General features: G+C 40.1%; 2 protein-coding genes across 3 annotated transcripts; both read right to left on the bottom strand.

The window, feature by feature from the left end:
* Positions 1-39: 39 nt before the first annotated feature.
* Positions 40-7589, bottom strand: FAM162B (family with sequence similarity 162 member B). Its single transcript, XM_027683641.1, has 5 exons — positions 7530-7589; positions 4468-4702; positions 3785-3896; positions 716-824; positions 40-495 (listed from the first exon to the last, which is right to left on the bottom strand). The coding sequence occupies exons 1-5, from the start codon at positions 7587-7589 to the stop codon at positions 397-399; spliced, it is 615 nt and encodes a 204-aa protein (XP_027539442.1). The 3' UTR covers positions 40-396.
* A 195-nt stretch (positions 7590-7784) lies between these two features.
* GPRC6A (G protein-coupled receptor class C group 6 member A) lies at positions 7785-20764 on the bottom strand. Of its 2 annotated transcripts, XM_027692677.1 has the most exons (7): positions 20393-20764; positions 18683-18986; positions 17735-17773; positions 16015-16842; positions 13067-13279; positions 12112-12235; positions 7785-10804 (listed from the first exon to the last, which is right to left on the bottom strand). In XM_027692677.1, the coding sequence occupies exons 1-7, from the start codon at positions 20584-20586 to the stop codon at positions 9696-9698; spliced, it is 2811 nt and encodes a 936-aa protein (XP_027548478.1). In that variant the 5' UTR covers positions 20587-20764; the 3' UTR covers positions 7785-9695. The 2 variants fall into 2 exon arrangements, with proteins under 2 accessions (XP_027548478.1, XP_027548488.1); XM_027692687.1 differs by lacking the exon at positions 17735-17773.
* Between the last annotated feature and the right edge of the window lie 270 nt (positions 20765-21034).

Raw genomic sequence — 21034 nt, 5'->3', positions numbered from 1 at the left:
TTTTGAACACAGCATTGATGCAAATGAGTTCAAACTGTCTGATTTGCGTGCTGAAAAACTAGGCCGTGTCCCACACAGAAAACTTTGTGGTTTTAAGTATTTTGTCATTATCTAACTAAAGATGCCTAATATTCTTACAAAACTACCTCATCTCCTTTAAAATGAATTACTGCTTTTAAGCATATGCAACACATTCTTACTAACTTTAACTATATGCAACACGTACACCGAGTATCTCCCTAATAAAAGAGACCCTCCCTTTCTTTTTGTGATGCTGTAACTACCCTTATTGGCTCCAGTGTGCATGCTATTGTCCATGTATGGGTGAAACTCGCTAATTGCTCTCAGCAACGGTTAATTTTGCTCCTAGAAGGGCATTTGGCGTTTCATATGAAGTTACTTTGCTTTTGACTCCGCGGCTAGCGCAGCCTCCTTCCGCCACTTGGCCTTCTTTGCCAAGTTCCAGCTTGTTAAGGACTCGTGACGTGCAGCAGCCTGTGGAAGTAGAACATCTGAAGAGTAGTGTGGTAGGAGTAACAATGCACCCCTGTGAAAGCTACCCCACCTCAGGAACGGACAGCAACTACTTACTGGGGGCTGGCAGAGACCAGGTCCGCTAAAACTTGGGTAGGTGTAAGCTGCTGCTCCTGGTTTAGGTTAGTCTACTTTTCGCAGAATTCCATAATTTGAAAGTATGCTACATGGCCATGCTCACCTTTTTAGCTGAAGCAATGACTGCAAAGCAGGCAACAATTGAGAGTCCAATCATGATGTAACAAGCTTTCACTCGAGCTTTGTTTCTTGCCTTGTCTAGCATCTCTGGCCTGCAATTAAAGTTGTTGAATTGAATCATTACAAAGCAGTAAAGTATCTGTTCTTCAAAGCATCACACACATAACATCACAACTGAAAAATAAAAGTATAATTACCTTCTGAAACAAGCATCTTCAGCTTGCTGTGGTTGGTTATGTACCACTCATTTTCCGTCCCTAATCCATTTCCCATGGAAAAGCAACATTTAATGGATTTAGGCTGATTATTTATTTATTTATGTATTTATTTTTAAGCTGAAAAAAAAATGCTCAGGCAGTAAATATTTGCATTTAAATGAATACATCAAAAATCATACCTTAAGCTCTGTTTAAAAATAGTGAAAATTAAGGGGGTTAATCTGTTTTAAACAGATGCAGAAATAAATGTGGTGTCAACCCGATGGGATGAAAGCAAGTTCCTTTTATTCAAAATTAACTTAAGAAATCAATTACTGTCATATCTAAGCTGTTTAGGTGGTGTCCTGTAGGCTAAGGACATTAAATACATGGATTGGATTAAAGCAGAGTTTGCACTGCTATGAGTTAGAGGGTTTAGTTCTTTATTAAAGCAGCAGCCTTGTAGAAAGTGGGCAGCTGATGTCAGCCACATCACTATCACAGAAACGTACGCCTAAACAAGAACAGTCTACATGATTATTTTTGCTGGTCATCAAAGGCAGAAGTAGTGAGAACTTCTGCCCTCTGGCAGTAGTTGCTGCAAGAGAGGTGTACAGCCCAGCAACCTGCATTGGTGCAGCTCCCATTTCCACCCTCTGCTCTGAGCAGGCTGCTCGGAACCAGCAGTATAGGAAATCATGAAAATTGTTCCAAAACTTTCATCTCAGTCTTTTTCCAAAGCGGACATGTACAGTTGCATGGGAGTAGAGTTTTTAAGATGTTCATAATAATGCTGGCTGTGCACCATTTTCCTTTCATAAATCACCACAGGTATGCTTTATATATATATATATATATATATGTATATATTTGTAAGATAAAGAATATAAATACATATGTATAAAACCACAACTATATATGTAAAAAGGATAGTTTCACAAAGAATTGATTTTTTGTTTTAAGTAAAGATCGTGTAATGATCTCTTTCCCCAAAGTACCTTTAGCTTTACTTTAAAAGTTAATGTGGTGGGATTGGGCAGAGCTGGAGTTTTTACAGTGCAAGTTCTGCCCATGAAAGCCTGTACCAAGGCTGAGGGCTGCAGTGGTTCTCTCTAAGGTTTAATGCAACGAAATAGGGCAAATCCTATGAGTGCCAATGCCATACTACCCCCTTCCTTGCCAAGGCACACACGAGCACATTACGTTTCTTGACAATGCCTGCAGTTCTAAGTAACTGCTTCTGGTTTGTACAATGGTAAAAATAATCTTCAAAACAGACCACACATCAGACCTAGCACGTAGAATTATTAATCAAATAATCCATTTGTTGCAACAACAGCAAAACCATAAATGTTATTAGTGTGGCATATTAGCCTAATCATATTTCACAATGCACTAATTGAAGCTCTTCTGAAGCAGATTTTCGCTTCCTCTGCTTTAAGGAAAACAGACCTTACAATTTTCTTCCCTAATTGCACATTACGGCCTTTACTACTCAATCCTTAATCAAGACTCCAGGTAATCTCTGCTGAAGTCAGTGACAGCTGTTTTTAAAAAAACCCAAACAAACCATAACAACCTTGACTAAGGACTGCAGATTTGTCCTTTAGTACAAACTATCTTCAGCAGCTAGATTGTGTTCACGGGGAGCAACATCTTGCAATTCTTTTTTCTTTTAAACAACAGTTAAACAGTGTCACAGTTCAGCTTCAGTGTATCACTTTTACCTACTTCTAGTATATACTTATGATCTTACAGTTGTAAAAAGACCTCGCTCACCCAGAAAGCACAAGGTGGTAACACGAACTTGCCAGGCCAGCTATGGCACAGAAATGAGTGATTTGTGTGCGTGTATGTTTATGGGCTGGCAAATGCAATGAGTCTTTATAAACACTTCCCGATGACTTGAATAGCATTTATAGCTTCTGAGACGTGTCTGAACCTTTCTCTGGGGGAAGATGGTGAGACTAACAGAGTGCAAGAGAGTTTAGACCATTCAGAAAGCCACTGTCCAGCTCAGCAAACAACAGCGAAACTGTCAGGAACCAACAGGAGCAGGCAGAGGATGTAACTGTTTTACACAGCTCTGCATGCTGCTTATTCTCAACATGTCACCAAAGACAGGGATGTGCTGTGATGATAAAAAGTAGTGTCCTGGAGAGATGTCTAACACACTAACAGCCTAAGAAAACACAGCAACTGGCATTAGAGGGGTTTCATGTGTTTAGTGGCTGACTCCCTTGGGGGATGCAAACTTTCAGCAAGTCATAGAACCATACAGTCAGGTTTGGGTGGGAAGGGACCTTCAAAGATCATCTAGTCCAGTGGGTCAACAAGAATGGGAGGTTAAGGCTACATCAAGTACTCAGTTTTCCTTGGTGGGGAATGGTCCTCTCATAATTTACTTCTGTAAATTTTCCTGAAATTCAATAATCATCATCATCATCATCATCATCATCATCATATTTTTTGGATGTAATCATTCAGTAACAGCCAGCTCCCTCAGAACTGTTTATGGAAGCTATAAACAGAAATTATTGTTGACCAATAACATCCTTCTCCAATTGCAGATTAGGAATAAGCAAAACAAACAAGCCAGTACATAAATGTAACCAAGGCTGTCTACTCAGATGGATCCAGTTCTTATCCCAGGCTCTGGGGACTCCAGCAAGGAACATTTTCTCATCTTAACCTCTAACCAGGACAGGAAATTCTCTTGCCCTCTAATTTGTTTCCAAGTCTTCAGGGTTGAAAAACCGACTGTTTTAAACTCTGTGGAAAAGCTTTAGATCAGAATCACGCCACTGCTTTCCCTTCAGCTCCATGTTCCCCTTGGACAGGGGCAGTGTACTTACGGGATCCTCAGAGGAATCTCTTCTTCTGTCTTGAAACGGCCAGTCCAGAGGAGGATTTTTTTGTCAAACTTGGAGGGTTTGTAACTTGCAACAACCTTGTGAGCCTGCTCAGCTTAAAGATTAGGAAAAAAACACTTTGTCAAACCGTGCACTAAGAGTGAATGATGTCTGCTAGTAACGGTGGAAGGGGAAAACCCTGACCGTCTTGGTTATTGGAAAAGCAATCCCAGATATTAGACCTTCAGGTCTCGCCTACGCCTACGCAGAGACCTCTGCGGGGTCTCTGGAGCACCCGCACATGCAATGAGTGTTCCTGAGGGACTGGTTCGAACCCCCGCCGCCCGCGGGCGTGGGTACCCAAGCCAGCAGGAGAACATTCGGGACCACCCAAGCTGCCGTGCCACGCGCGAGCCGCACCACCGGGAAACTCTGCCCCGCTCAGCCCCGGGCCCGAGCCACCCGCACACCACCCCGTCAGCCCCGGGGCGCTGCTGCGGAGCCGGTCCCCCGCAGCTCCTCTCCCCCTTACCGCGGGAGGTGCCCGGGCTCCGGGCGGGCTCCCCGCCGGCGGCGGCTCCCCGCGGCGCGGGCGGCGCGGGCGGGCGGAGCGGCGCGGCGGACAGCAGCCGCCCGGGGCGGAGAAGCGCCGGCAGCATGGCCAGGGCGGCGAGGATTAGCGGTACCCTCTGCCGCGGCGAGGCCCTCTGCCTCGACGGGAGTGGCTCCGGTCCCGATCCCGGCCCCGCCCGGCCCCGCCCCGTCCCGCGGACCCTTCCAGCCGCGCCCGGACGCGAGGCAAGGCGGGACGGCCGCCGACACGGCAGGGATCGGTCCTCCGGAGAAGGCATCCTGCTCACCTGCCACACTCACGGACTGCAACTCCAGTGTGGAAAGGTCAGCTTTCAGGTCAAAATTCGGCTAAAGAAACAGCCACAGTAGTTCACTTTCGCGTTAGGACATGGGCCTGCTGGAGTGAGTCCAGAGAAGGGCCACAAAGATGACCAGAGGGCTGGAGTACCTCTTCCATGAAGACAGGTAGAGAGAGCTGAGGTTGTTCAGCCTGGAGAAGTTCTAAGGAAACCCTAGAGCAGCCTTCCAGTAACTAAAGGGGGCCTACAAGAGATCTGGAGTGAGCCTTTGTACAAGGGCCTATTTCCCTATTGAAAGGAGTAATGGCTTTAAGTTGAAACAAAGTAGGTTTAGATTAGGAAGAAATTCTTTCCTGTGAGGTTGGTGAGACACTGGTGCAGGTTGCCCAGAGAAGTTGTGGATGACCCATCCTTGGCAGGTGAGATGAGGCATTGAGCAACCTGGTCTAGTGGAAGGTGTCTCTGCACATGGCAGGGGAGGGTTGGAACTCTGTAATCTTTAAGGTCCCTTCCAATGCAAATCATTCTATGAGTCTATGTTTCAGAGCAAGGTGGATTCAAGTTCTGTAACAGAGCTGCCCGCATCCGTGTTTCTGTCATTTTACTGCTTTCAGAAGGTTCAAACATACTGATTCTCATCATATACTTTTCCATTTGCTTCAACTGAAAACCTTTTTTCTGTTTTCCTTTCATGTCCTAGTCAGATTAAGCCCTTATTTAAAAAAACCTAAGGCAAAACAAAACAAAAACCCACAAACAAATAAATTTCAGTATGAACATATCCTTGAACAAAAAGATTGTCAGCACAGAATACATATTTAGTAAGAAACAGCCCATGTCAGCATGATATCAGTGACAGTGTATAAGACTGTCTCAATAGAATTGTGTCTGAGGCACCAAACAGTGGAAGATTTTACGTGCATCAACCAAAGCCAGAGTGACTGCTGATGAACAGAGGAAGTCTTGCTCCCCAGGGAGTATCACTACCCAGCAACAGCTACAGTCTTGTCTCAGCAAGACAGCACAAATGAGGAGTATTGAACTGTTTGCAGCCAAAACCTCCAGCTACCTTTTTTTTCAGGAGCAGAGCAAGAGATAAGCACCTTTTTCTGAAAGCAAATTGTTTGGTATAGGAAATCAGAAATTGGTTTCACCAAAGTGAGTTCTAGCATCCTTTATATTAGAACTTTTTTTAAACTGTCATTTGAACAGCATTTCACTCTGGAAAGATATTCAAAAAAGTACTTTCTTTTCAGTAAGTAGTCCCATGCTGATGTTTTCTTATCTATACATGTACAGTTTTTATTCCAAAATCATTAAAGTAACAACATGTCCTTATTGTCGGTAAAATATCAAAGCCATTCCAATCCATTTAACTCATACCAACTTTAAAAAAAATAAATTCAGAAATCAGTCTTCCCACATTCTATTTCAGAACAAAATTTCTATTTGCTAATGAGCCAGTCTCTAGATGGAAGAATCTAGCTCTCTGAATCAAAGCTCTGCACCAGCTTTCCCATGTTCTTCTAAAAAAAACAAATAGGAAGAGATGCACCTCTTTGCACACTCACATACATTCCCTGAGCAGCTCTGTCCTTTTTCAGAATGTTGTCAAGGAGATGAATACACATTGATAGAAATGACCTAGAGGGTGATACTTTACCCTTGCCTTCTTCCTGCTCAAAGAGAATGACATAGCATGGTTAAGCATGGTCCTTGTCCCTGGAGACATATCTGGGAAGGGTAGGAAGAGTCAACACATCTGGACTGGGCTGCTCAGTGTCATACATTATGAGCAGCATCCCAAACACTGCTATTAGCTGCTACTCATGATGTTAAACCACACATTTAGAGTCACTGTAGTTCCAATGGCCATGAGCAGAGCTGCTGGGAGGAAGCCTGGAAGACACATAAATAATTTTCTGCTCTCGCCAAAGAACCGCTCTAAAGATTCTGGGCAGCTGAAAGGCATTTCCACAGCCAGAGCTACTGAAATCTTGAGGGAATTATGCCCTGGAGAAGAGGACTTCAATACTTGGTGGCCTTCATAGTCTTCAGTCTCCCTGAAGGTATTGTGCGTTGTGTGATAGTGGGTTCAGAATGCATCATTTAGCATCATTAACAATTAATGAGACCCAAAAAGCTTCAATAGTGTTTACATTCAGGGCTGCCTCCTACTGACTTCAACTAACAATATTTTCACATTTGATTTCTCTATGAACAGCAGTGTATTTGGGGACATTTGTTCTCTCTATTGCTCTCAGAGACAGAAAATGTGCTCATGGGATGTTAGTGTCTTGAGAATTAGTTTTAGGATCTTTCCAAAGTAAACAAGGAGAGTGTGCTGTGAGCCAGAAAAAAATGAGCTGACCCCTTTGGCCCCACATGACCTGACCTATGGGCTGTGGCTCTGGGAGCATCATGCTGAGGCTTTGCTATGACTCTGGAAGGCGATTCTGTTCTGTGTTCTGGGGATGAAAATCTGTTTCAGGCTCATTTCATGTCCCCATGACTGGTAACAGGAATAGTTACGTTGGTGGAATACTTACTGCTCTGGGCAGGCGAAAGTGCGCAAATGCTTCTTTAGCATAATGAATTCCCATTTTAAGCCTTTTCATATCCTCTGTAGCACAATCCTTTTATGTTCTACCTACATATGATCAATTGCTTCTTACAGACAAAACATTTAAAAACATGCAACACAACTTGCTATAGTGTCTCTTTTTTCTGCCAAGCCAGGCTAGCAAATCTGTTACATGGTCTCAGCTCAACTGTTGACTGTGCTTTGCACAAGACTCGAGTAGCTGAAGAATTAGATGCAGCAGGTAGGGCTCCTTTGAAATTCTGCCATATATGGTGTCTTTCCTTAAAGATACCTCAGTAGAGACCTTCACGTTGCTGTCACTAGGCCCTGTTCCTCTAGACACTTTCCTCATTGTCTTATAGGAGGAATGCCCTGCCATACACAACTTTCAACCTAAAGGAAGTTTCTAAGAAGCACTCTGAGGTCTACAGTGGAAACACCTTACAGGTGTGTGTATTGTTGTTGTTCAAGGCCAAACAGAAGATCATGTGGAGAGGTGAGGAAATTAAGTAAGCAAACTCAATTTGAAATAACAATATGGCTTTAATCATTCCCTTTCATATAGATTCAAGACATGCTACACTCAACGCTTTTGGAAACAATAAATACAGGCATGACATTTGAGCCAAATTAACTTTCCTAACCAGCTGATTGCTGACAGTCATGCAATGTAATCTTTGCTTCTCTCTTTTAGGGAGAGACTTCTTGCTGCACTGGCAGTCGAATTGCAGTAATTGTAACCTTATTATACATAACTTCATATCCAGAAAAGTATTTGCAACAACTGATGTATGAACAGCATTCATCATATAAATATATATGCATAAAACTTCATTCCTCCAATCAGCAACAGAATGTTTGCAATTACACAAGTCTGTAGGTAAATTGCACTCTTGCCATTCAAATTACTTTAAAATGTCTTCATAGATACACAGTACATACCTAGTCTACGTGTCATAATTTCATTGCCCATGTCCATTTTTGAAATGTGATTTATTTTTTATTTTTAACAAAATATGAATAGAAAAATATGGTAAGGGTTACAACATATAAATAAAAATTTTATAAAAATAGACATAAATTACATAACAATAGTACAACATGCCTCTGTAACACGAAATCTACTGCTTTTATTTTGCTATTCTACAACATCCAGTTATTCTGGATCAAAACAGAAGCATGGGCAAAACTCAAGGAATTTAGTATTATTTCATAGTAACATGGCACAGAAGTTAAAATATATTTCAGGCTTTCAGAACATGGAAAAGTATTTTTCCTGGTCCTGAACTGACAGTGTAGCTCTGCTGTTTAGAGTCTGAAAAAGCTCCGTGGTACCATTACCCTGACAGAAGAGTTCCTCCTTCTCTGAATTTGCCTTTTGGCTCTCATGCAGAAGGCACAGCACAGCTGTGCTCATGTCACTACAGAGCAGAGACTCATCCAATTCAGATCATGCCAGTTCAATCTTGTGCTATTTCTATGTACTGTATGGTGCATTGGCATGTTCTTATTGAAAATCAGATTTTCTTAACTTGTATACAACCCCCCCAAAAATTCCCAGGATGTACTGATGCTGATATTGGTAATTACACTATTTATCCTAATGAGAGGAATCAATGAAGGGTTTTAAGTTTTGACATTACACATTGTCCTTACACTCTCAACTAAGAGGATATCTGGAGAAAAACACAGTAGGCTCTCTCTTCGTGCATCAGAGGAGGTGCACGAGGTGAATCAGTGTATTTCCTCTGAGTATGGAGAAAAAAACGTAGATGAACGTACGTATAACTACAGAGCTCCTGAGAAATTCTTTAATTGTTTTATAGACCTGTCTCTAGTTCATTACCATCCTGATAAATACAAGGAACTTTAAAGGTTACTGCAGCGCTCATCTGTAATAAGGTGTGCAATTTTGGGGAGGAAAAAAAAGAGATTCACTGATACCAGGTGAAAAAGGTTACATTTGGAAGTTCAGAAGAATGGAAAGCCTATATTAAAAGTGGAGACTAAAGGACTCGGCTTGTTTAGCCTAGCAAACAAAGGCTGGGACAAGGTTCTCTTTGATCTGTGAAATGGGGCCAGATGAGAATAGCTCCGTAAAGAATTGTGTATCAGAGGCAAAAGAAGTGGAGTAAACTCATGTGGTCCCATCTATACGACTGTAAGAAATAATAATTTTGTGATGTTTCTGTCTCACTTGAGGAAGGGAGATTGCAGAATACGTTCCCACAGGTGCCGTTGAAGGGGACAGCGCATCATGGAGCCTGCAGGTGCAAGGACTGGACTCTCAGAGCCAGGAAAGCCTTTCAGATCTGGTAATGGCTAACTGCTTAAGTACAGGAGGAGAAGAGTTTTCACATGTCCTGCTCTCCTTGGGGATGCCAAAAGGAAAGAGATCTGAGAGATAAATGGCTCCCTAAGATGGCTTTTTATCTTCCAGTACTTGACCACTGGCCAGTCATATGCTAGAGACTCTTTTCCTGGCAGCATTTTTTGGAAGAACCTTGCCTTTTATTAATGGCTGCCCTGGCACTTGGAACTGGCAGTTTCCATTCACAGAGTTTTTGTCAGTTTTACAGGAGTCTGAGATAGGAGCTCGGAAGCTGGAAGACTTTGAATCCAAAGAAACCTGACTAACAGCAACACTACCTGCACTTTTAGAGGAATACGTGTAAACCATTTTGAGAAAGGCAGATTTTGTGTTTGTTTCTTGCTTGTAAATGATGATATAGCACTTTGGAAGAAAAGTGCAGCAGAGGATTCCGTAATTGGATATTAAAACAACGATGATTTCCACTGCTGGCAAGTATTTGCCAAATGTAGTTGCATGGACAGGGATAAATACAATCCATGCTATGAAGTAAATTAGCATGCCAAAAGTGATGAATTTAGCTTCATTGTAGTTCTCTGGCAATTTCCTACCTTTAAAGGCAAATATGAAGCAAATAAAGGCTAGAGCAGCGATGTAGCCCAACATAATCCCAAAAGCTACAATAGACCCCTCATTGCACTCCAGAATTATTGCTCTTGGGATTGAGAAATTTTGGTTTACAAAAGGTGTCCTAAATATTAGCCAGAAGGTACAAATGATAACTTGAATTCCAGTGCAGGTGACCACAGTGGGAATAGGTTTATACATGCATTTCAGGAAATTCTGAAGCTTGGGATCAAAGCTGAAGGCTAGTAAAATTTTTAGTGACTTCATTAAAATACATGAAATGCAGAGTGTAAAACTTATACCAAAGAGTGCTTGTCTTATTTTACATTTGAATTCTGTGGGTACATCTATGAAGAAGATGGTGCTTAAAAAAATTAAGAAGTGACTGAAGAGAATAATATAGCAGACAGTCAGACCGCCTGATGCCTTTACAACTGGTGTGTTCAAGTTTTTAGTAAATATTACACAAATTGACAAAACTAGCACAACCCCGAAAGCAGACAGAAGGAGGAGGAAAACAGCAAACCAGTCAGTCCAGGCGAGGAAATAGATTGTCTTTTTGTAGCATGTGGTACTGTTGATGGGAGCCCAGTAGGTTTTGTTGTTACATCGGTAGCAGTAATCCATATCTGGAAGCAGAAAAAAAGGAAGATAATTCAAGAACCCGAAGTAAATAAACTGCAAAGTGTTTTATCGGCCTTGAGATACAGGACCAATGTGGAAAGGGATGCTAAGAGGAAAAGACGTGTCTGACTGCGTCTGACTGCATCTGACTGCTGCTGTCGCCGTCCAGGTGGAGGAGCTGCAGAGCTGCGGTGGCTGTGGCGGCACTGACAGAACTGCCTGCCAGCTGAGAGCAAGGGTTTCCTGCAGCCAGGGACAGAGAGAGGACAGGGAGAATGACCAGGGTTCTAAAACCGTCTTGGTCATCACTGACCAGCAATATGTGACCTGGCCAGAGCGCTGGACAGGCAAACTTTTACTAAAACCGGAAAAATAAATAATCAATTGTCTTGTAAAAAATTTGAACTATTTTTCTTTTGTTTGTCTATTTTGACAAGAAAACACCCCAACATGCTCATTACAGATAGCTTTTGAAATACAATAACAAGAAGAAACATTGCTTTAGTTTATGATTTGAAAGGTGCTTTTGCTTTGAAATTCTTGTCCTCTGATATGGAGAAATTTCACAGCTAATTGAAGAAGAAGGTAAAATTTAATTTCCTTCTGCTCTCAGAATATTAAAAGTACAAAGTACCACAATTTTCTTAATTCCATCTCTCTCCTCCATATTTAATTTTCTCCTTTAAAAATTTTTGCTTAAACCTATAAATGAACCACTGGTAAAGTACACATCAGATTTGATATTAGAAAATATTACTGTACAATTCTGGTAAGCAAAATACATAACGCTTGAACTTCGTAGATGCATAGGCTCATAGAAGGGTTTGGGTTGGAAGGGACCTTCAAAGACCATCTAGTTACAACCCCCCCTGCCAGAGGCAGGGACACCTTCCACTACATCAGGTAGCTCCATCCAACCTGCCCTTGAACACTTCCAAAGAGGGGGCATCCACAACAACTTCTCTGGGCAACCTGTTCCAGTGCCTTACCACCCTCACAGTCAAGAAATTCTTCCTTATTGGACTGGGTGTACTATGGAAAGACAGGGAGGCAAGACTGAGTCAGTTTCACTGATATATCAGCCAGAATTTCCATCCTAGCAAAGGATAATGATAGTTAGCTGGTCAATCTAACTGCTTTAAGTTTGGTCTCCTAAGAAGCATTTATAGCAAGTTTTATGGGAAACTGATCATAAACAAATATTTAAATCCCCTTCCAAAATTAAACCCAAGGTTGTCAAGGCACATTATATACAAACGGAACAATTGTATTGATGTCTAAATAAACTTTTATTTGTATCACAATTCTTTACCTGTCCGATTGCTGTAATGGTTTTCTGGGCAGGAAACACACTCATAGCAGCAAGTATGTGGACTTTCTGTAACCTTTTTCATCTGGCCTGGTCTGCAGTGCTGGGAACATGTTGACTGAACCTTCTGCAGTGCGCAAAGAATAAAAAACAAACAAACAAAATCTCTCAAAAAACATTAGTATAAACCTCCAGTAATGCTGCAATTTGAACTGGTTTTGGTTTTGTTTTTGTTTTTTTGTATCATCCATATTTTAAGGGAATCTGAAAGTTACGTTCAACATTTACTTGCACCACAAAGAGGGACAAGATTCGAGGTTTTCTTCTGTCCTCAGCTGAGTTTACATGCTGAGACTAGAATTCAACCCACTTGGTAAAGCAGTCTCTCCTTGTCCAATTAGTGGGGAGCTGCATCATGAACTCAGACCTCCAGCCAGCACAGATAATAGATTATCCAGCCGGAACTGTCCAGGACCACACTCTAGTTCTGTGTACACCAGTGCTGGGGCTATGTATGGCACCACCTACTCATGTAGCCATGATGACCCCAGCTCTAACAGGACCAAATTGTTTTCTTTTTAAACAATAAACTCAACAGATATGAGCCTTCATGTAAAAAAAAGAAAAAAATTGTGGTTAATTAGAGAGGGGTTTTTTTTATACACAGTCATTTTTTATTTTAAGGTCCCTTTTCAAGATTCTTGAGTGGCATCCCTAGGACAGACATAACTTCTCATCTTAGGAAGCCTTCTAGGAGCATTCTAGAGAAATAAATAAATTTTAAATTGATGCTCACAGGCTAAAATGATCAAATATACTCCAAAAGGATTCTTCACTCTTAAAGGAGGACATTAAACCACAAGAGAGATTTCTGGCTGACACATTCAGTTGCAAATGCTGGAGGGAGAAGAAATCATATGAATCAAATTTCACGTTATGTCAATAAATTAAAAATTACCTTTAAATCTAGAAAATCTTTTTTTTTCTCTTCATCCTCAAAGATAAAGTCACCTTTCTCTGCATCATATTCTGCCATAGTGGTGATTTCCATGTGGCCATCAATTTCTTTCCAAAGAAGCACATCATAACTGGTGCTCATATCTCCATTGGAGTCAAACTTGACTTCTTTATCATTATCAATGATTACAACTTTTTTAAGTTCTTCAAGGAGCTGCACATAAGCATAAGAAATGATAACATACATCAGTATCATGTCAGTGTGACAAACTGAGTAATTTAACATCTGCATGGTAAAATCAAGTTAAAAAGAAATGCTTTTAGGAGTAAGAGAAGTATTAAAATCTAAATTCATCTTTATAACTGTTTACAGAATTACATATACAGACAATCCTGTTGACCTTAAAAAATCTATTAATAAAAAATTAATAATTTCTTAACTCTATGCAGTGTGCACAAATACTCAGATTAGTATTCTTTTCCAGCCATGGAAATTTTGGTATAATGCTAGGAGAAAAAATATTTTTGCTTGCAAGAACTAATGGTCCTTTGACACTCCCCTTCTTGTAAAGAACAAGGGTGAGTGGTACTCCTGCTGTTACTTTATTGTCACCAGAAGCAATCTGGGCAACACTTTCTTCCAGAGTAAATTCCCCCAGTATGTCTGGAAATATCTAGCATTGTTCTCAGCTGTGACTCCGACTGAATTTGTGTATGGCAAGGGGAGACTCAGAACTGTTAAATGAACAATATGCGCCAGTTTGCTCAGATGAAGAGATCAATGGCACAATGGCAATAAACTGCAAGGCCATATTTGATAGGTCATAGGAAATACCAAAATAAGAATGCTTGATAAGGCAACTGTCCAGCTTCATATTGCAATCCATTCTGCTCAACAGGGTAAAATTTCTGCCTCCCTAATCACAAACAGCCAGATCAAAAAGGTCTGTGTGAATATAGAAAAGGGCAGGTTAATGCAGATATAACCCACTCTCAATTCATAGGGATATTGTCGAAGAACTTCCATTTGATACCGTGGTTCTTAATTAAAACAAAGGCTCTATTATTTTGCAGGCCTAGTGAGTTTTTGGCAACAGGGATCAACTGACAAGGAAAAAATTCAATGTTTTGGTGAAAGGCTGAGTTCAACTGCTTTTGAAAGTCATGCTCTTACATGGATCCATTTGTAATATTCGTAGCATTTAACAAACATGCTGAAAGGTATACTACCTCAATAGGCTTTGTCAAATATGTATAACACATCTGGTGTATATAATATGCCATTTTTTCATGTATAATCTAATTTTTTTGAGAGTTCATATAACTTATGAAGAACTAGTGTGTTTCTAACCACTAGTGCATTCAATTTGGATGCTGCAGAGTTGTGTGGAACTGAATAAGATTTATTTTTATTGTATATACTCAGACTAGTCTTTTAATATTTCTCATCTTTACTTTTCCAATTTCTCTAGCAATATGAGGACACCAGAGCTTTTTGAATACATCTAGAGTTTCAGACGGAAGCTCTATTTTTAGCAATATTTTGATGTAACTGATGATTATTTTTGTGAAGTCTGTAACACCAATCACTCTGTTGTTTCTCTGTATATAGAGATGTGTGATATGGATTATTTGGATCCTAAGCTTTATCTGTATATATATCCCTTTCTAGAAAGTTTAAATGTAGTGTAGAAGAAGTATGTAATGAAAACAGCACAAGGAAAATAATTATCGCTTTCAGTTTTCTTCACGAGTGTTTAACAACTTAAAAGGATTTTTAATTTTGATGGTTTGGGATTTGGCTTAACAATGATGTAAATACAGCTCCATAAAGTTGCACTCCTACAGAGCGGTCCTGAATTTGTCCCATTTGCATTTACAAATTCATGTAAGAGTCCGATTGTTACTGGGCTGTTGGTTGGTTGGTTTGTTGGTGTTGGTTTTTTTTCAAATCCCCTATCTTGGTTTGACCTGCCCTGACCTAGGATAAGAGGTCAGAGCAAGTCAGAGTGGTTGTTTGACTTTTAAATTAACATTTGTTTAATTCTCTGAGTAAAAGTGTGTAAAAGTGAATACTCCTAAGCAGGTTCTTGGGTAAAAGGTCAGGTCAGGTTTACTTGTCTGATTTTTCCTCTTCTTTTCCCACCCATTTGAGTGTGATAATGAGTACCTCACCTATCTTAAAGATTATGTCTAATTTTCCAACCAGTCAATTCAGTATAAATCAAGATGAAACTGAAAATGTGTTGCATTTTCAGTTTCAAGTAGAAATTAATTATAGAGGAAAATACTTGAATTAAGACAAAACAGATACAACAGAGAGAGAGAGAGAGAGGAAAATTGAAAGTCTTTGGTGAATGTTCCTATCCAGCAGTATCCCCATCTTTCAAAAGCACTCATAAATGTGTATTACACATAGTGTTTTACAGCAACAGGACCAACCACTAGTAGCTGAAGAGCTGATAAGTCAACTGTAGAGTGACTACACATTTTATTTTATCCTACATGAGTAGCTATCAAGATGTTCCATCAAGAAGCCTACAGAATGGAGCCTTCATTCAAGCTGGTGCCTACTCTATGTGCTCTTTGAAGGTGATGGAGGAAGTGTTAGGGTAGCTAATGAAGGTCAGAAACTAAAGATCCCTTCTCCACTTGTGGAATCACACATTTACAGCCATTGTTATTGTACTAAAGGAGGAGGTGGTGGTTATGCAGTTACCACCATCCAGTAGCTATCTATATCTACAGCAGAACACATAAGCCAAAAGAAGGGAGACAAAACTGGAGCGTAGTTATCCCTGCAGCAGCTAGATACTGCTGCTCTGGCAGGAAGAGGAATAAAATGTCATTTAGTAGAAGGACCAAGCTAGAAAATCCAGGAATGTGGGAGCAAAAAATGAGGTGAAAGTTAGGCAGAGATAATGAGACCTGAAAGAATTAACACCATACCTCCCAGGGAGTGAAGGCAGAGGGATCCTTGCAGTTTCTGTTTTTGCATTGTCTTTTAATGGCATGAGCTATGGCATAGACTGCAAGTATAGTACTTTGGATAAATCCTGGTTCAATGTTAGCATTCAAAAAATCATCTCTCCAGATCTGAGGTTTATTCTCAACATCTTCCAATAGATCATCCTGGGACTGGTTTGAAATGCACGTTTGAAAATCATGATATTCCAGGTTTGCACAAACTGACAAAAGCATAATATATTCACGTAAAAACTTGTTGTTTTTAGTGGGCTTTTCATGAAGGTTTCTCAGAAAGTCTTGGAATGAGGACATATCTCCACTTTTAAATCCAAATCCCACAATGGTTCCCAGCTGTCTGATATTGGGAATTGTACTAATTTTGACTGCAGCTGACCAGTTATCACTTGCAATCCAGATTTTATTAACGTTCCTCTCAATTGCCTTCTTAAATAATTTGAGCACATGGAACTGTCTCATAAAGACCACAATAACATTTACTCTTGTTTCCTTGACAATCTTCTCAATTGCATGATCAACTTTGGTGTGAAAGGTGCTGTCAGAGAGATAGGCTGGCAGCATTTCTTTAAAAGCTATGCAAACGTTGTTCGCCATGGCCTGGACCCCAAAGCTCTCCAGAGCGAACCGCCCATTGTCATCGTCAGTGGCTATTACTCCAATCCAGTTCCACCCAGATTCACAGATCAAGTGGGTCATTGCTCTTGTCTGATGAAAATCACTGGGGATAGTCCTGAAGAAAGAAGGAAACCTGATTTTGTCACTGAGGATTTCAGCTGATGATGCAGGACTGACCTAGGAAGAGCGAACAATTCAGTTACAGAGTTGGTCTCCCCCAAGAGATCCAAAGCTGCCACAATTGCTCTTTCTTCCAGCCTGACCCAGCCTCCCTTATTCCTGTGAGTGAGCGTCAACAAGCTACAGCCAAATGGGGCAAGTTCCCTCTCTCTGCTCTTAGGATTCAGACTTGTGCCCAGTACCGGTTCCACTTTTTTTGTCCTCATCCGCATAATTCAGTGAAGGCAGAGAAAAAAACCTTTCAAAATGGATATGACAGTTATGATGGTATAAAGATTTTGGTTTACTCTGTTCAGATACTACCAACATACTATTCAAAACAATAGTTAAAACACTGGAAGCATTAACTATTTTTTGAGTTACTATTCAAATTCCTAGTACTTTTATATATTGCAGTATTTTTCTATCACTGAGTGTGTTAGTATGGTTCACCCATATACATACATTCTTTCCAAGATTTAGTTATTATATATGTTAAAAGAATCATTAAATCTGTTTGAAAAACCTCCCAGAAAAACAATGAATAACAAATAGTACAGAATGCTCTAATTCTTTCGTACAAAATATTTACTATCTTTTCTTGTGAATGTAGCTAGAAAAACATAAATTGAACATTGCTATTCCAGTCTCTCTAGTTTTAATCCTTCTCTATTTGTTTGATGGAACTTTTCCCCCTACATTGCTTGATGGTTCTTAAAAAATAAATCTGAGCTTTCCAAAATAAGAGTCACCTGCCTGGAGGTGATACCAAATCTTACAGGTTTGCAGATGCTATTGATAAGAAAAATCTGCTGGGTCCCATTTTCCATCTACGCCCTAATGCAGGTTTGTTTCATACCACTTGCCTTTTAGTTATGTTCAAGTGTGGCACTTCAGTTTTCGTACTTACTATAGCTCCTGTGGTGGCGTTGAAGGTCAGAATTACTTCCTACCATTGCAGAGGAGAAGATTCAGTTAGAAGTTATCTTTGGTTCAGATTTTATGTCTTTTCCACGTGTTTGGTTACTATGTTGCTACTTTGCAGAGTTAATTTATATCAATTCGCAAAACCAAAGTGCAAGACAGGATGGTGTAGAAGTTATCTGCTTTTTTCATGTTGGTCCCAGCTTTGACCCTTACTCTTTTACAATGGTGAAAGTAGGAACGTAAGCACTGGCCAAGGCACAAGTGTGGGGCAGTACTAGTCCTAGAGGGGTCAGAAATGAAGAACAACACTTTGGGAATGACCAGTGTGGATCTAAATGGTTGTGTTCTTTCTCTTCTACTGCTTGAGGAGTAACAGGAGTAAATCTGTGTTTAAGAGCAGCCTTCCTCACTTCCCTGTCCATAGTTTTATCTGACTTTAACATTTAATTTCTCTTGGGCAGAAGAGAATTCCCAGATTTCTGTCTAGATTTGACTTAGTCCCTCTTTTTTTTTTTTCAGCTTGAGATTGAGTATTGTCATATTCACCACCTGCCAGACTAGACATGACAGCTGTAATTTTGCTGCCTGAACAAAGTCCTAGAGTGTCATTCAAGATACATTAGAGTAAGTGGCACAAACAGGACTGACTAATGGCAATGCCAGGCTGACAAGAGCCCAGCATCACCCTGAAAGAGTACTTGGATGCATATGCCTCAGGCATATAAAATATCCCTTACTGCTTTTGTTTTGGCAAGTGAATCAAGTCCTCCATTTGGAGCTGAAGTCCACCCCTCCTCATGTCCTTAGGTTGAGCCAAATCCTGCCCTGTAGTAAATACGTGGCTTTTGCAATTCCTACGATCAGAACTGCAGCTTTATTCTAAGGTAAATGTGAACCTCTGTTCAAAATAATTCAATTCCCTAAAACCTACCTGTGGGATTAGTTGCAAAGCCAACAGCCTTGAAACTGCCATCGACACCTCCGAGTAGCTGGCTCCAGTGACTGCCTTAATTCTCGGGATATAGTCTGAGTAGTTACACTTGAACTCCACAGCATCCTCAGAAGAATTGAATTTTGACAGAAACCTCAGAGCAGATGCCATGGCTTTTGTAACTTCTGCGCACGTGTCATATATCTCGTAGCCCAGAGTAACTCCAGATAACAGCGTTGAATTGTTGATTGTTTCAATAGCATGTATCATTGCAAGTGTCTGAAGGAAAACTTGAATTTCAAAGCTGTCAGGAAACACAGGAGGTACTTTTTAGAAAAACATTGCTGCAAACAAGGCTGAAGCAAAGTCAGTTTTGAGCATATCCCTTAGAATTTGACAACTATTGAGAAGAAATTATGGGTAGAAAGTTTTGTGTGATTTTCTTGGGTTTTAGTGTGCAAAAGATTAGAAACCATATATTTTTATCTTACCTAATGGGAGATTAAGGAAAATGAACACAAAAGTTAATATATGCCTGAAAAAAAGAATGTTTTTCTGAAAAAAGGGGACTAAAAATTTAATTTTCATGCTACATGAAAATTTGCAAGTAATATCTTTGAGAAGTATCTGTCAATGTCAGTTAAAAAATTCCAATTTACTACATCTGCCCAGTAAGCCTTTTAAAAAATGTATTTACTTTCACGAAATGCATCAAGCAAAGAAAAGGAAGTACTAAATATTTCAGAGTAGAAGGAAATATTTCAGAGGTTGAAGTCTCTACTGATTGCATTCATGTTTCTAAAATCCTACTTAGACCTGCAAAAGTTAGTACAGCTATTTCCCTTATCTCCAATGGATGTTAAAACAGATGCTTAATCAGAATTCTGCTAGCAAAAAATGCCTGTAATATAACCAACCCTACTCTTAGGCAAACTTCTCTAAAGTTTACAAATCTTGTGAACTAACTTAAATTTCAGATGGACCTGAGGCAATTTATGACTCCGTAGACAAATAAGGGAAGACTGACAAAATTATCAACTTTATCAACATTTTGTTATAAATCCAAATGGATGCCTGCATGCCTATCCGATTATTAGATTCAGATGTGGGATTAAGATGCATGTAAAATTCAAATAAAATTTGAGGATATGAACCTGTTTTTAAATTAAACAAAATGCATATTTGGGGTTCCTGGGCTTAGGAAAGCTTTGTTATACTTAAAATGAAGTTCTTCACCAGGTTTCCTTCTCATGCATTCCAGAAAAATGGATGTTTCAAGCACAGCAGGATTTGGAGCCAACAAAATAAATATTCTGGTGCACACTCTGAACCTGAATATATTAATCACATGGTGTTTATATGTAGTCTATCATGTAACATAATACCATGATTATAATTCAGAGAGTAATAATTACAGTAATTATAAAAATAATTACAATGCCGTCTGCAAGGTACTATCGTGGGTGCCCTGTGAGATGGGAGGTATACTTGACTATGGGCTTAGGTAAAATGGAATAGTCTGCCTGTGTTCAAATCATGTGGGTTCAACTGCTTAACAAAAAATGATTAGCTGCATAGCAGAGTCCTTCACTCCATAGCAAATGAAATGGAAATTAAATGATTGTTCAGCACAAACCTTAATGTAAGAGTTACATGCCCAGTTTCAGTGATCTCTTCTTTGCTATATATGTAATTTCCAGTATTACTCACCCGGCACAATTCTGAATTACTGGCTTGATGGGATCTTCTTCTGGATGCAGCATTTCGCTATGAACTGCAAACAAGCCTCCAATAACAATGTCTCCTGGAGAACTGGCACCCACGAAGTCGACAGCATTCTGGCAAGAGAAAGCAATATCAATGCCTATCACAAAGCAGGGGACCAAAAAGCTGACAAATGCCATATTTCTGTTTCACTTGCTCACTCCCAGCTGCAGGGCCAACAAGGGCTCCTGTGTCATCTGTAAAGAGCAGCAAAGGACAAAGTCTGCACTCAAAGTTAGTCACACCTTATAAGGTGATTGTATTTGCTTCACTGGCTGAGGTTTTTTTATTGAAGGTACTAAAGCAATGCTGTCACAAAAAGTGTGAGGGTGCAGGGATGTGAGAGTGAAGTGGGAGGGAGAAAGATAAGTGAGTTTAAAAGGAAACGTTGGCCATTAAATCTGTTATGCTGTGTTCAAAGTTTATTATACATTATCTGGAACACATGGCAAATATTTTGGTATAAATTTGGGCTTGTTTTGAATACCTTCCAGCAGAGTGCAGAGTGCAAAGAAGCAATCATGTAATATGGTAGTGATACTACTGTGAAAATATTTTAAGGGTCCGGTCCAAAGAGTACTGAGAAAA

This window comes from Neopelma chrysocephalum, unplaced genomic scaffold (genome assembly GCF_003984885.1).
Source record: "Neopelma chrysocephalum unplaced genomic scaffold, ASM398488v2 Primary Assembly neopelma1_23, whole genome shotgun sequence".
NCBI classification, from domain to species: domain Eukaryota; kingdom Metazoa; phylum Chordata; class Aves; order Passeriformes; family Pipridae; genus Neopelma; species Neopelma chrysocephalum.
Note: the sequence above shows the minus strand (reverse complement) of the source record. Positions and strands in the feature narration are given on the sequence as shown.

What these genes read in the sequence shown, in the direction of transcription:
- FAM162B (XM_027683641.1), bottom strand. Translation starts at nt 7,589, where the DNA reads ATGAGGAAAGTGTCTAGAGGAACAGGGCCTAGTGACAGCAACGTGAAG. An exon ending in ACGTGAAGGTCTCTACTGAG is followed by an intron (nt 4,703 to 7,529) that starts GTATCTTTAAGG and finishes CTGTTTCTTTAG; the next exon opens with CCGAATTTTGACCTGAAAGC. An exon ending in GGGCCTCGCCGCGGCAGAGG is followed by an intron (nt 3,897 to 4,467) that starts GTACCGCTAATC and finishes CTAATCTTTAAG; the next exon opens with CTGAGCAGGCTCACAAGGTT.
- GPRC6A (XM_027692677.1), bottom strand. Translation starts at nt 20,586, where the DNA reads ATGGCATTTGTCAGCTTTTTGGTCCCCTGCTTTGTGATAGGCATTGAT. An exon ending in CTTTGCAACTAATCCCACAG is followed by an intron (nt 17,774 to 18,682) that starts GTAGGTTTTAGG and finishes CTGCAATGGTAG; the next exon opens with GAAGTAATTCTGACCTTCAA. An exon ending in AAGATTTTCTAGATTTAAAG is followed by an intron (nt 12,236 to 13,066) that starts GTAATTTTTAAT and finishes TGCGCACTGCAG; the next exon opens with AAGGTTCAGTCAACATGTTC.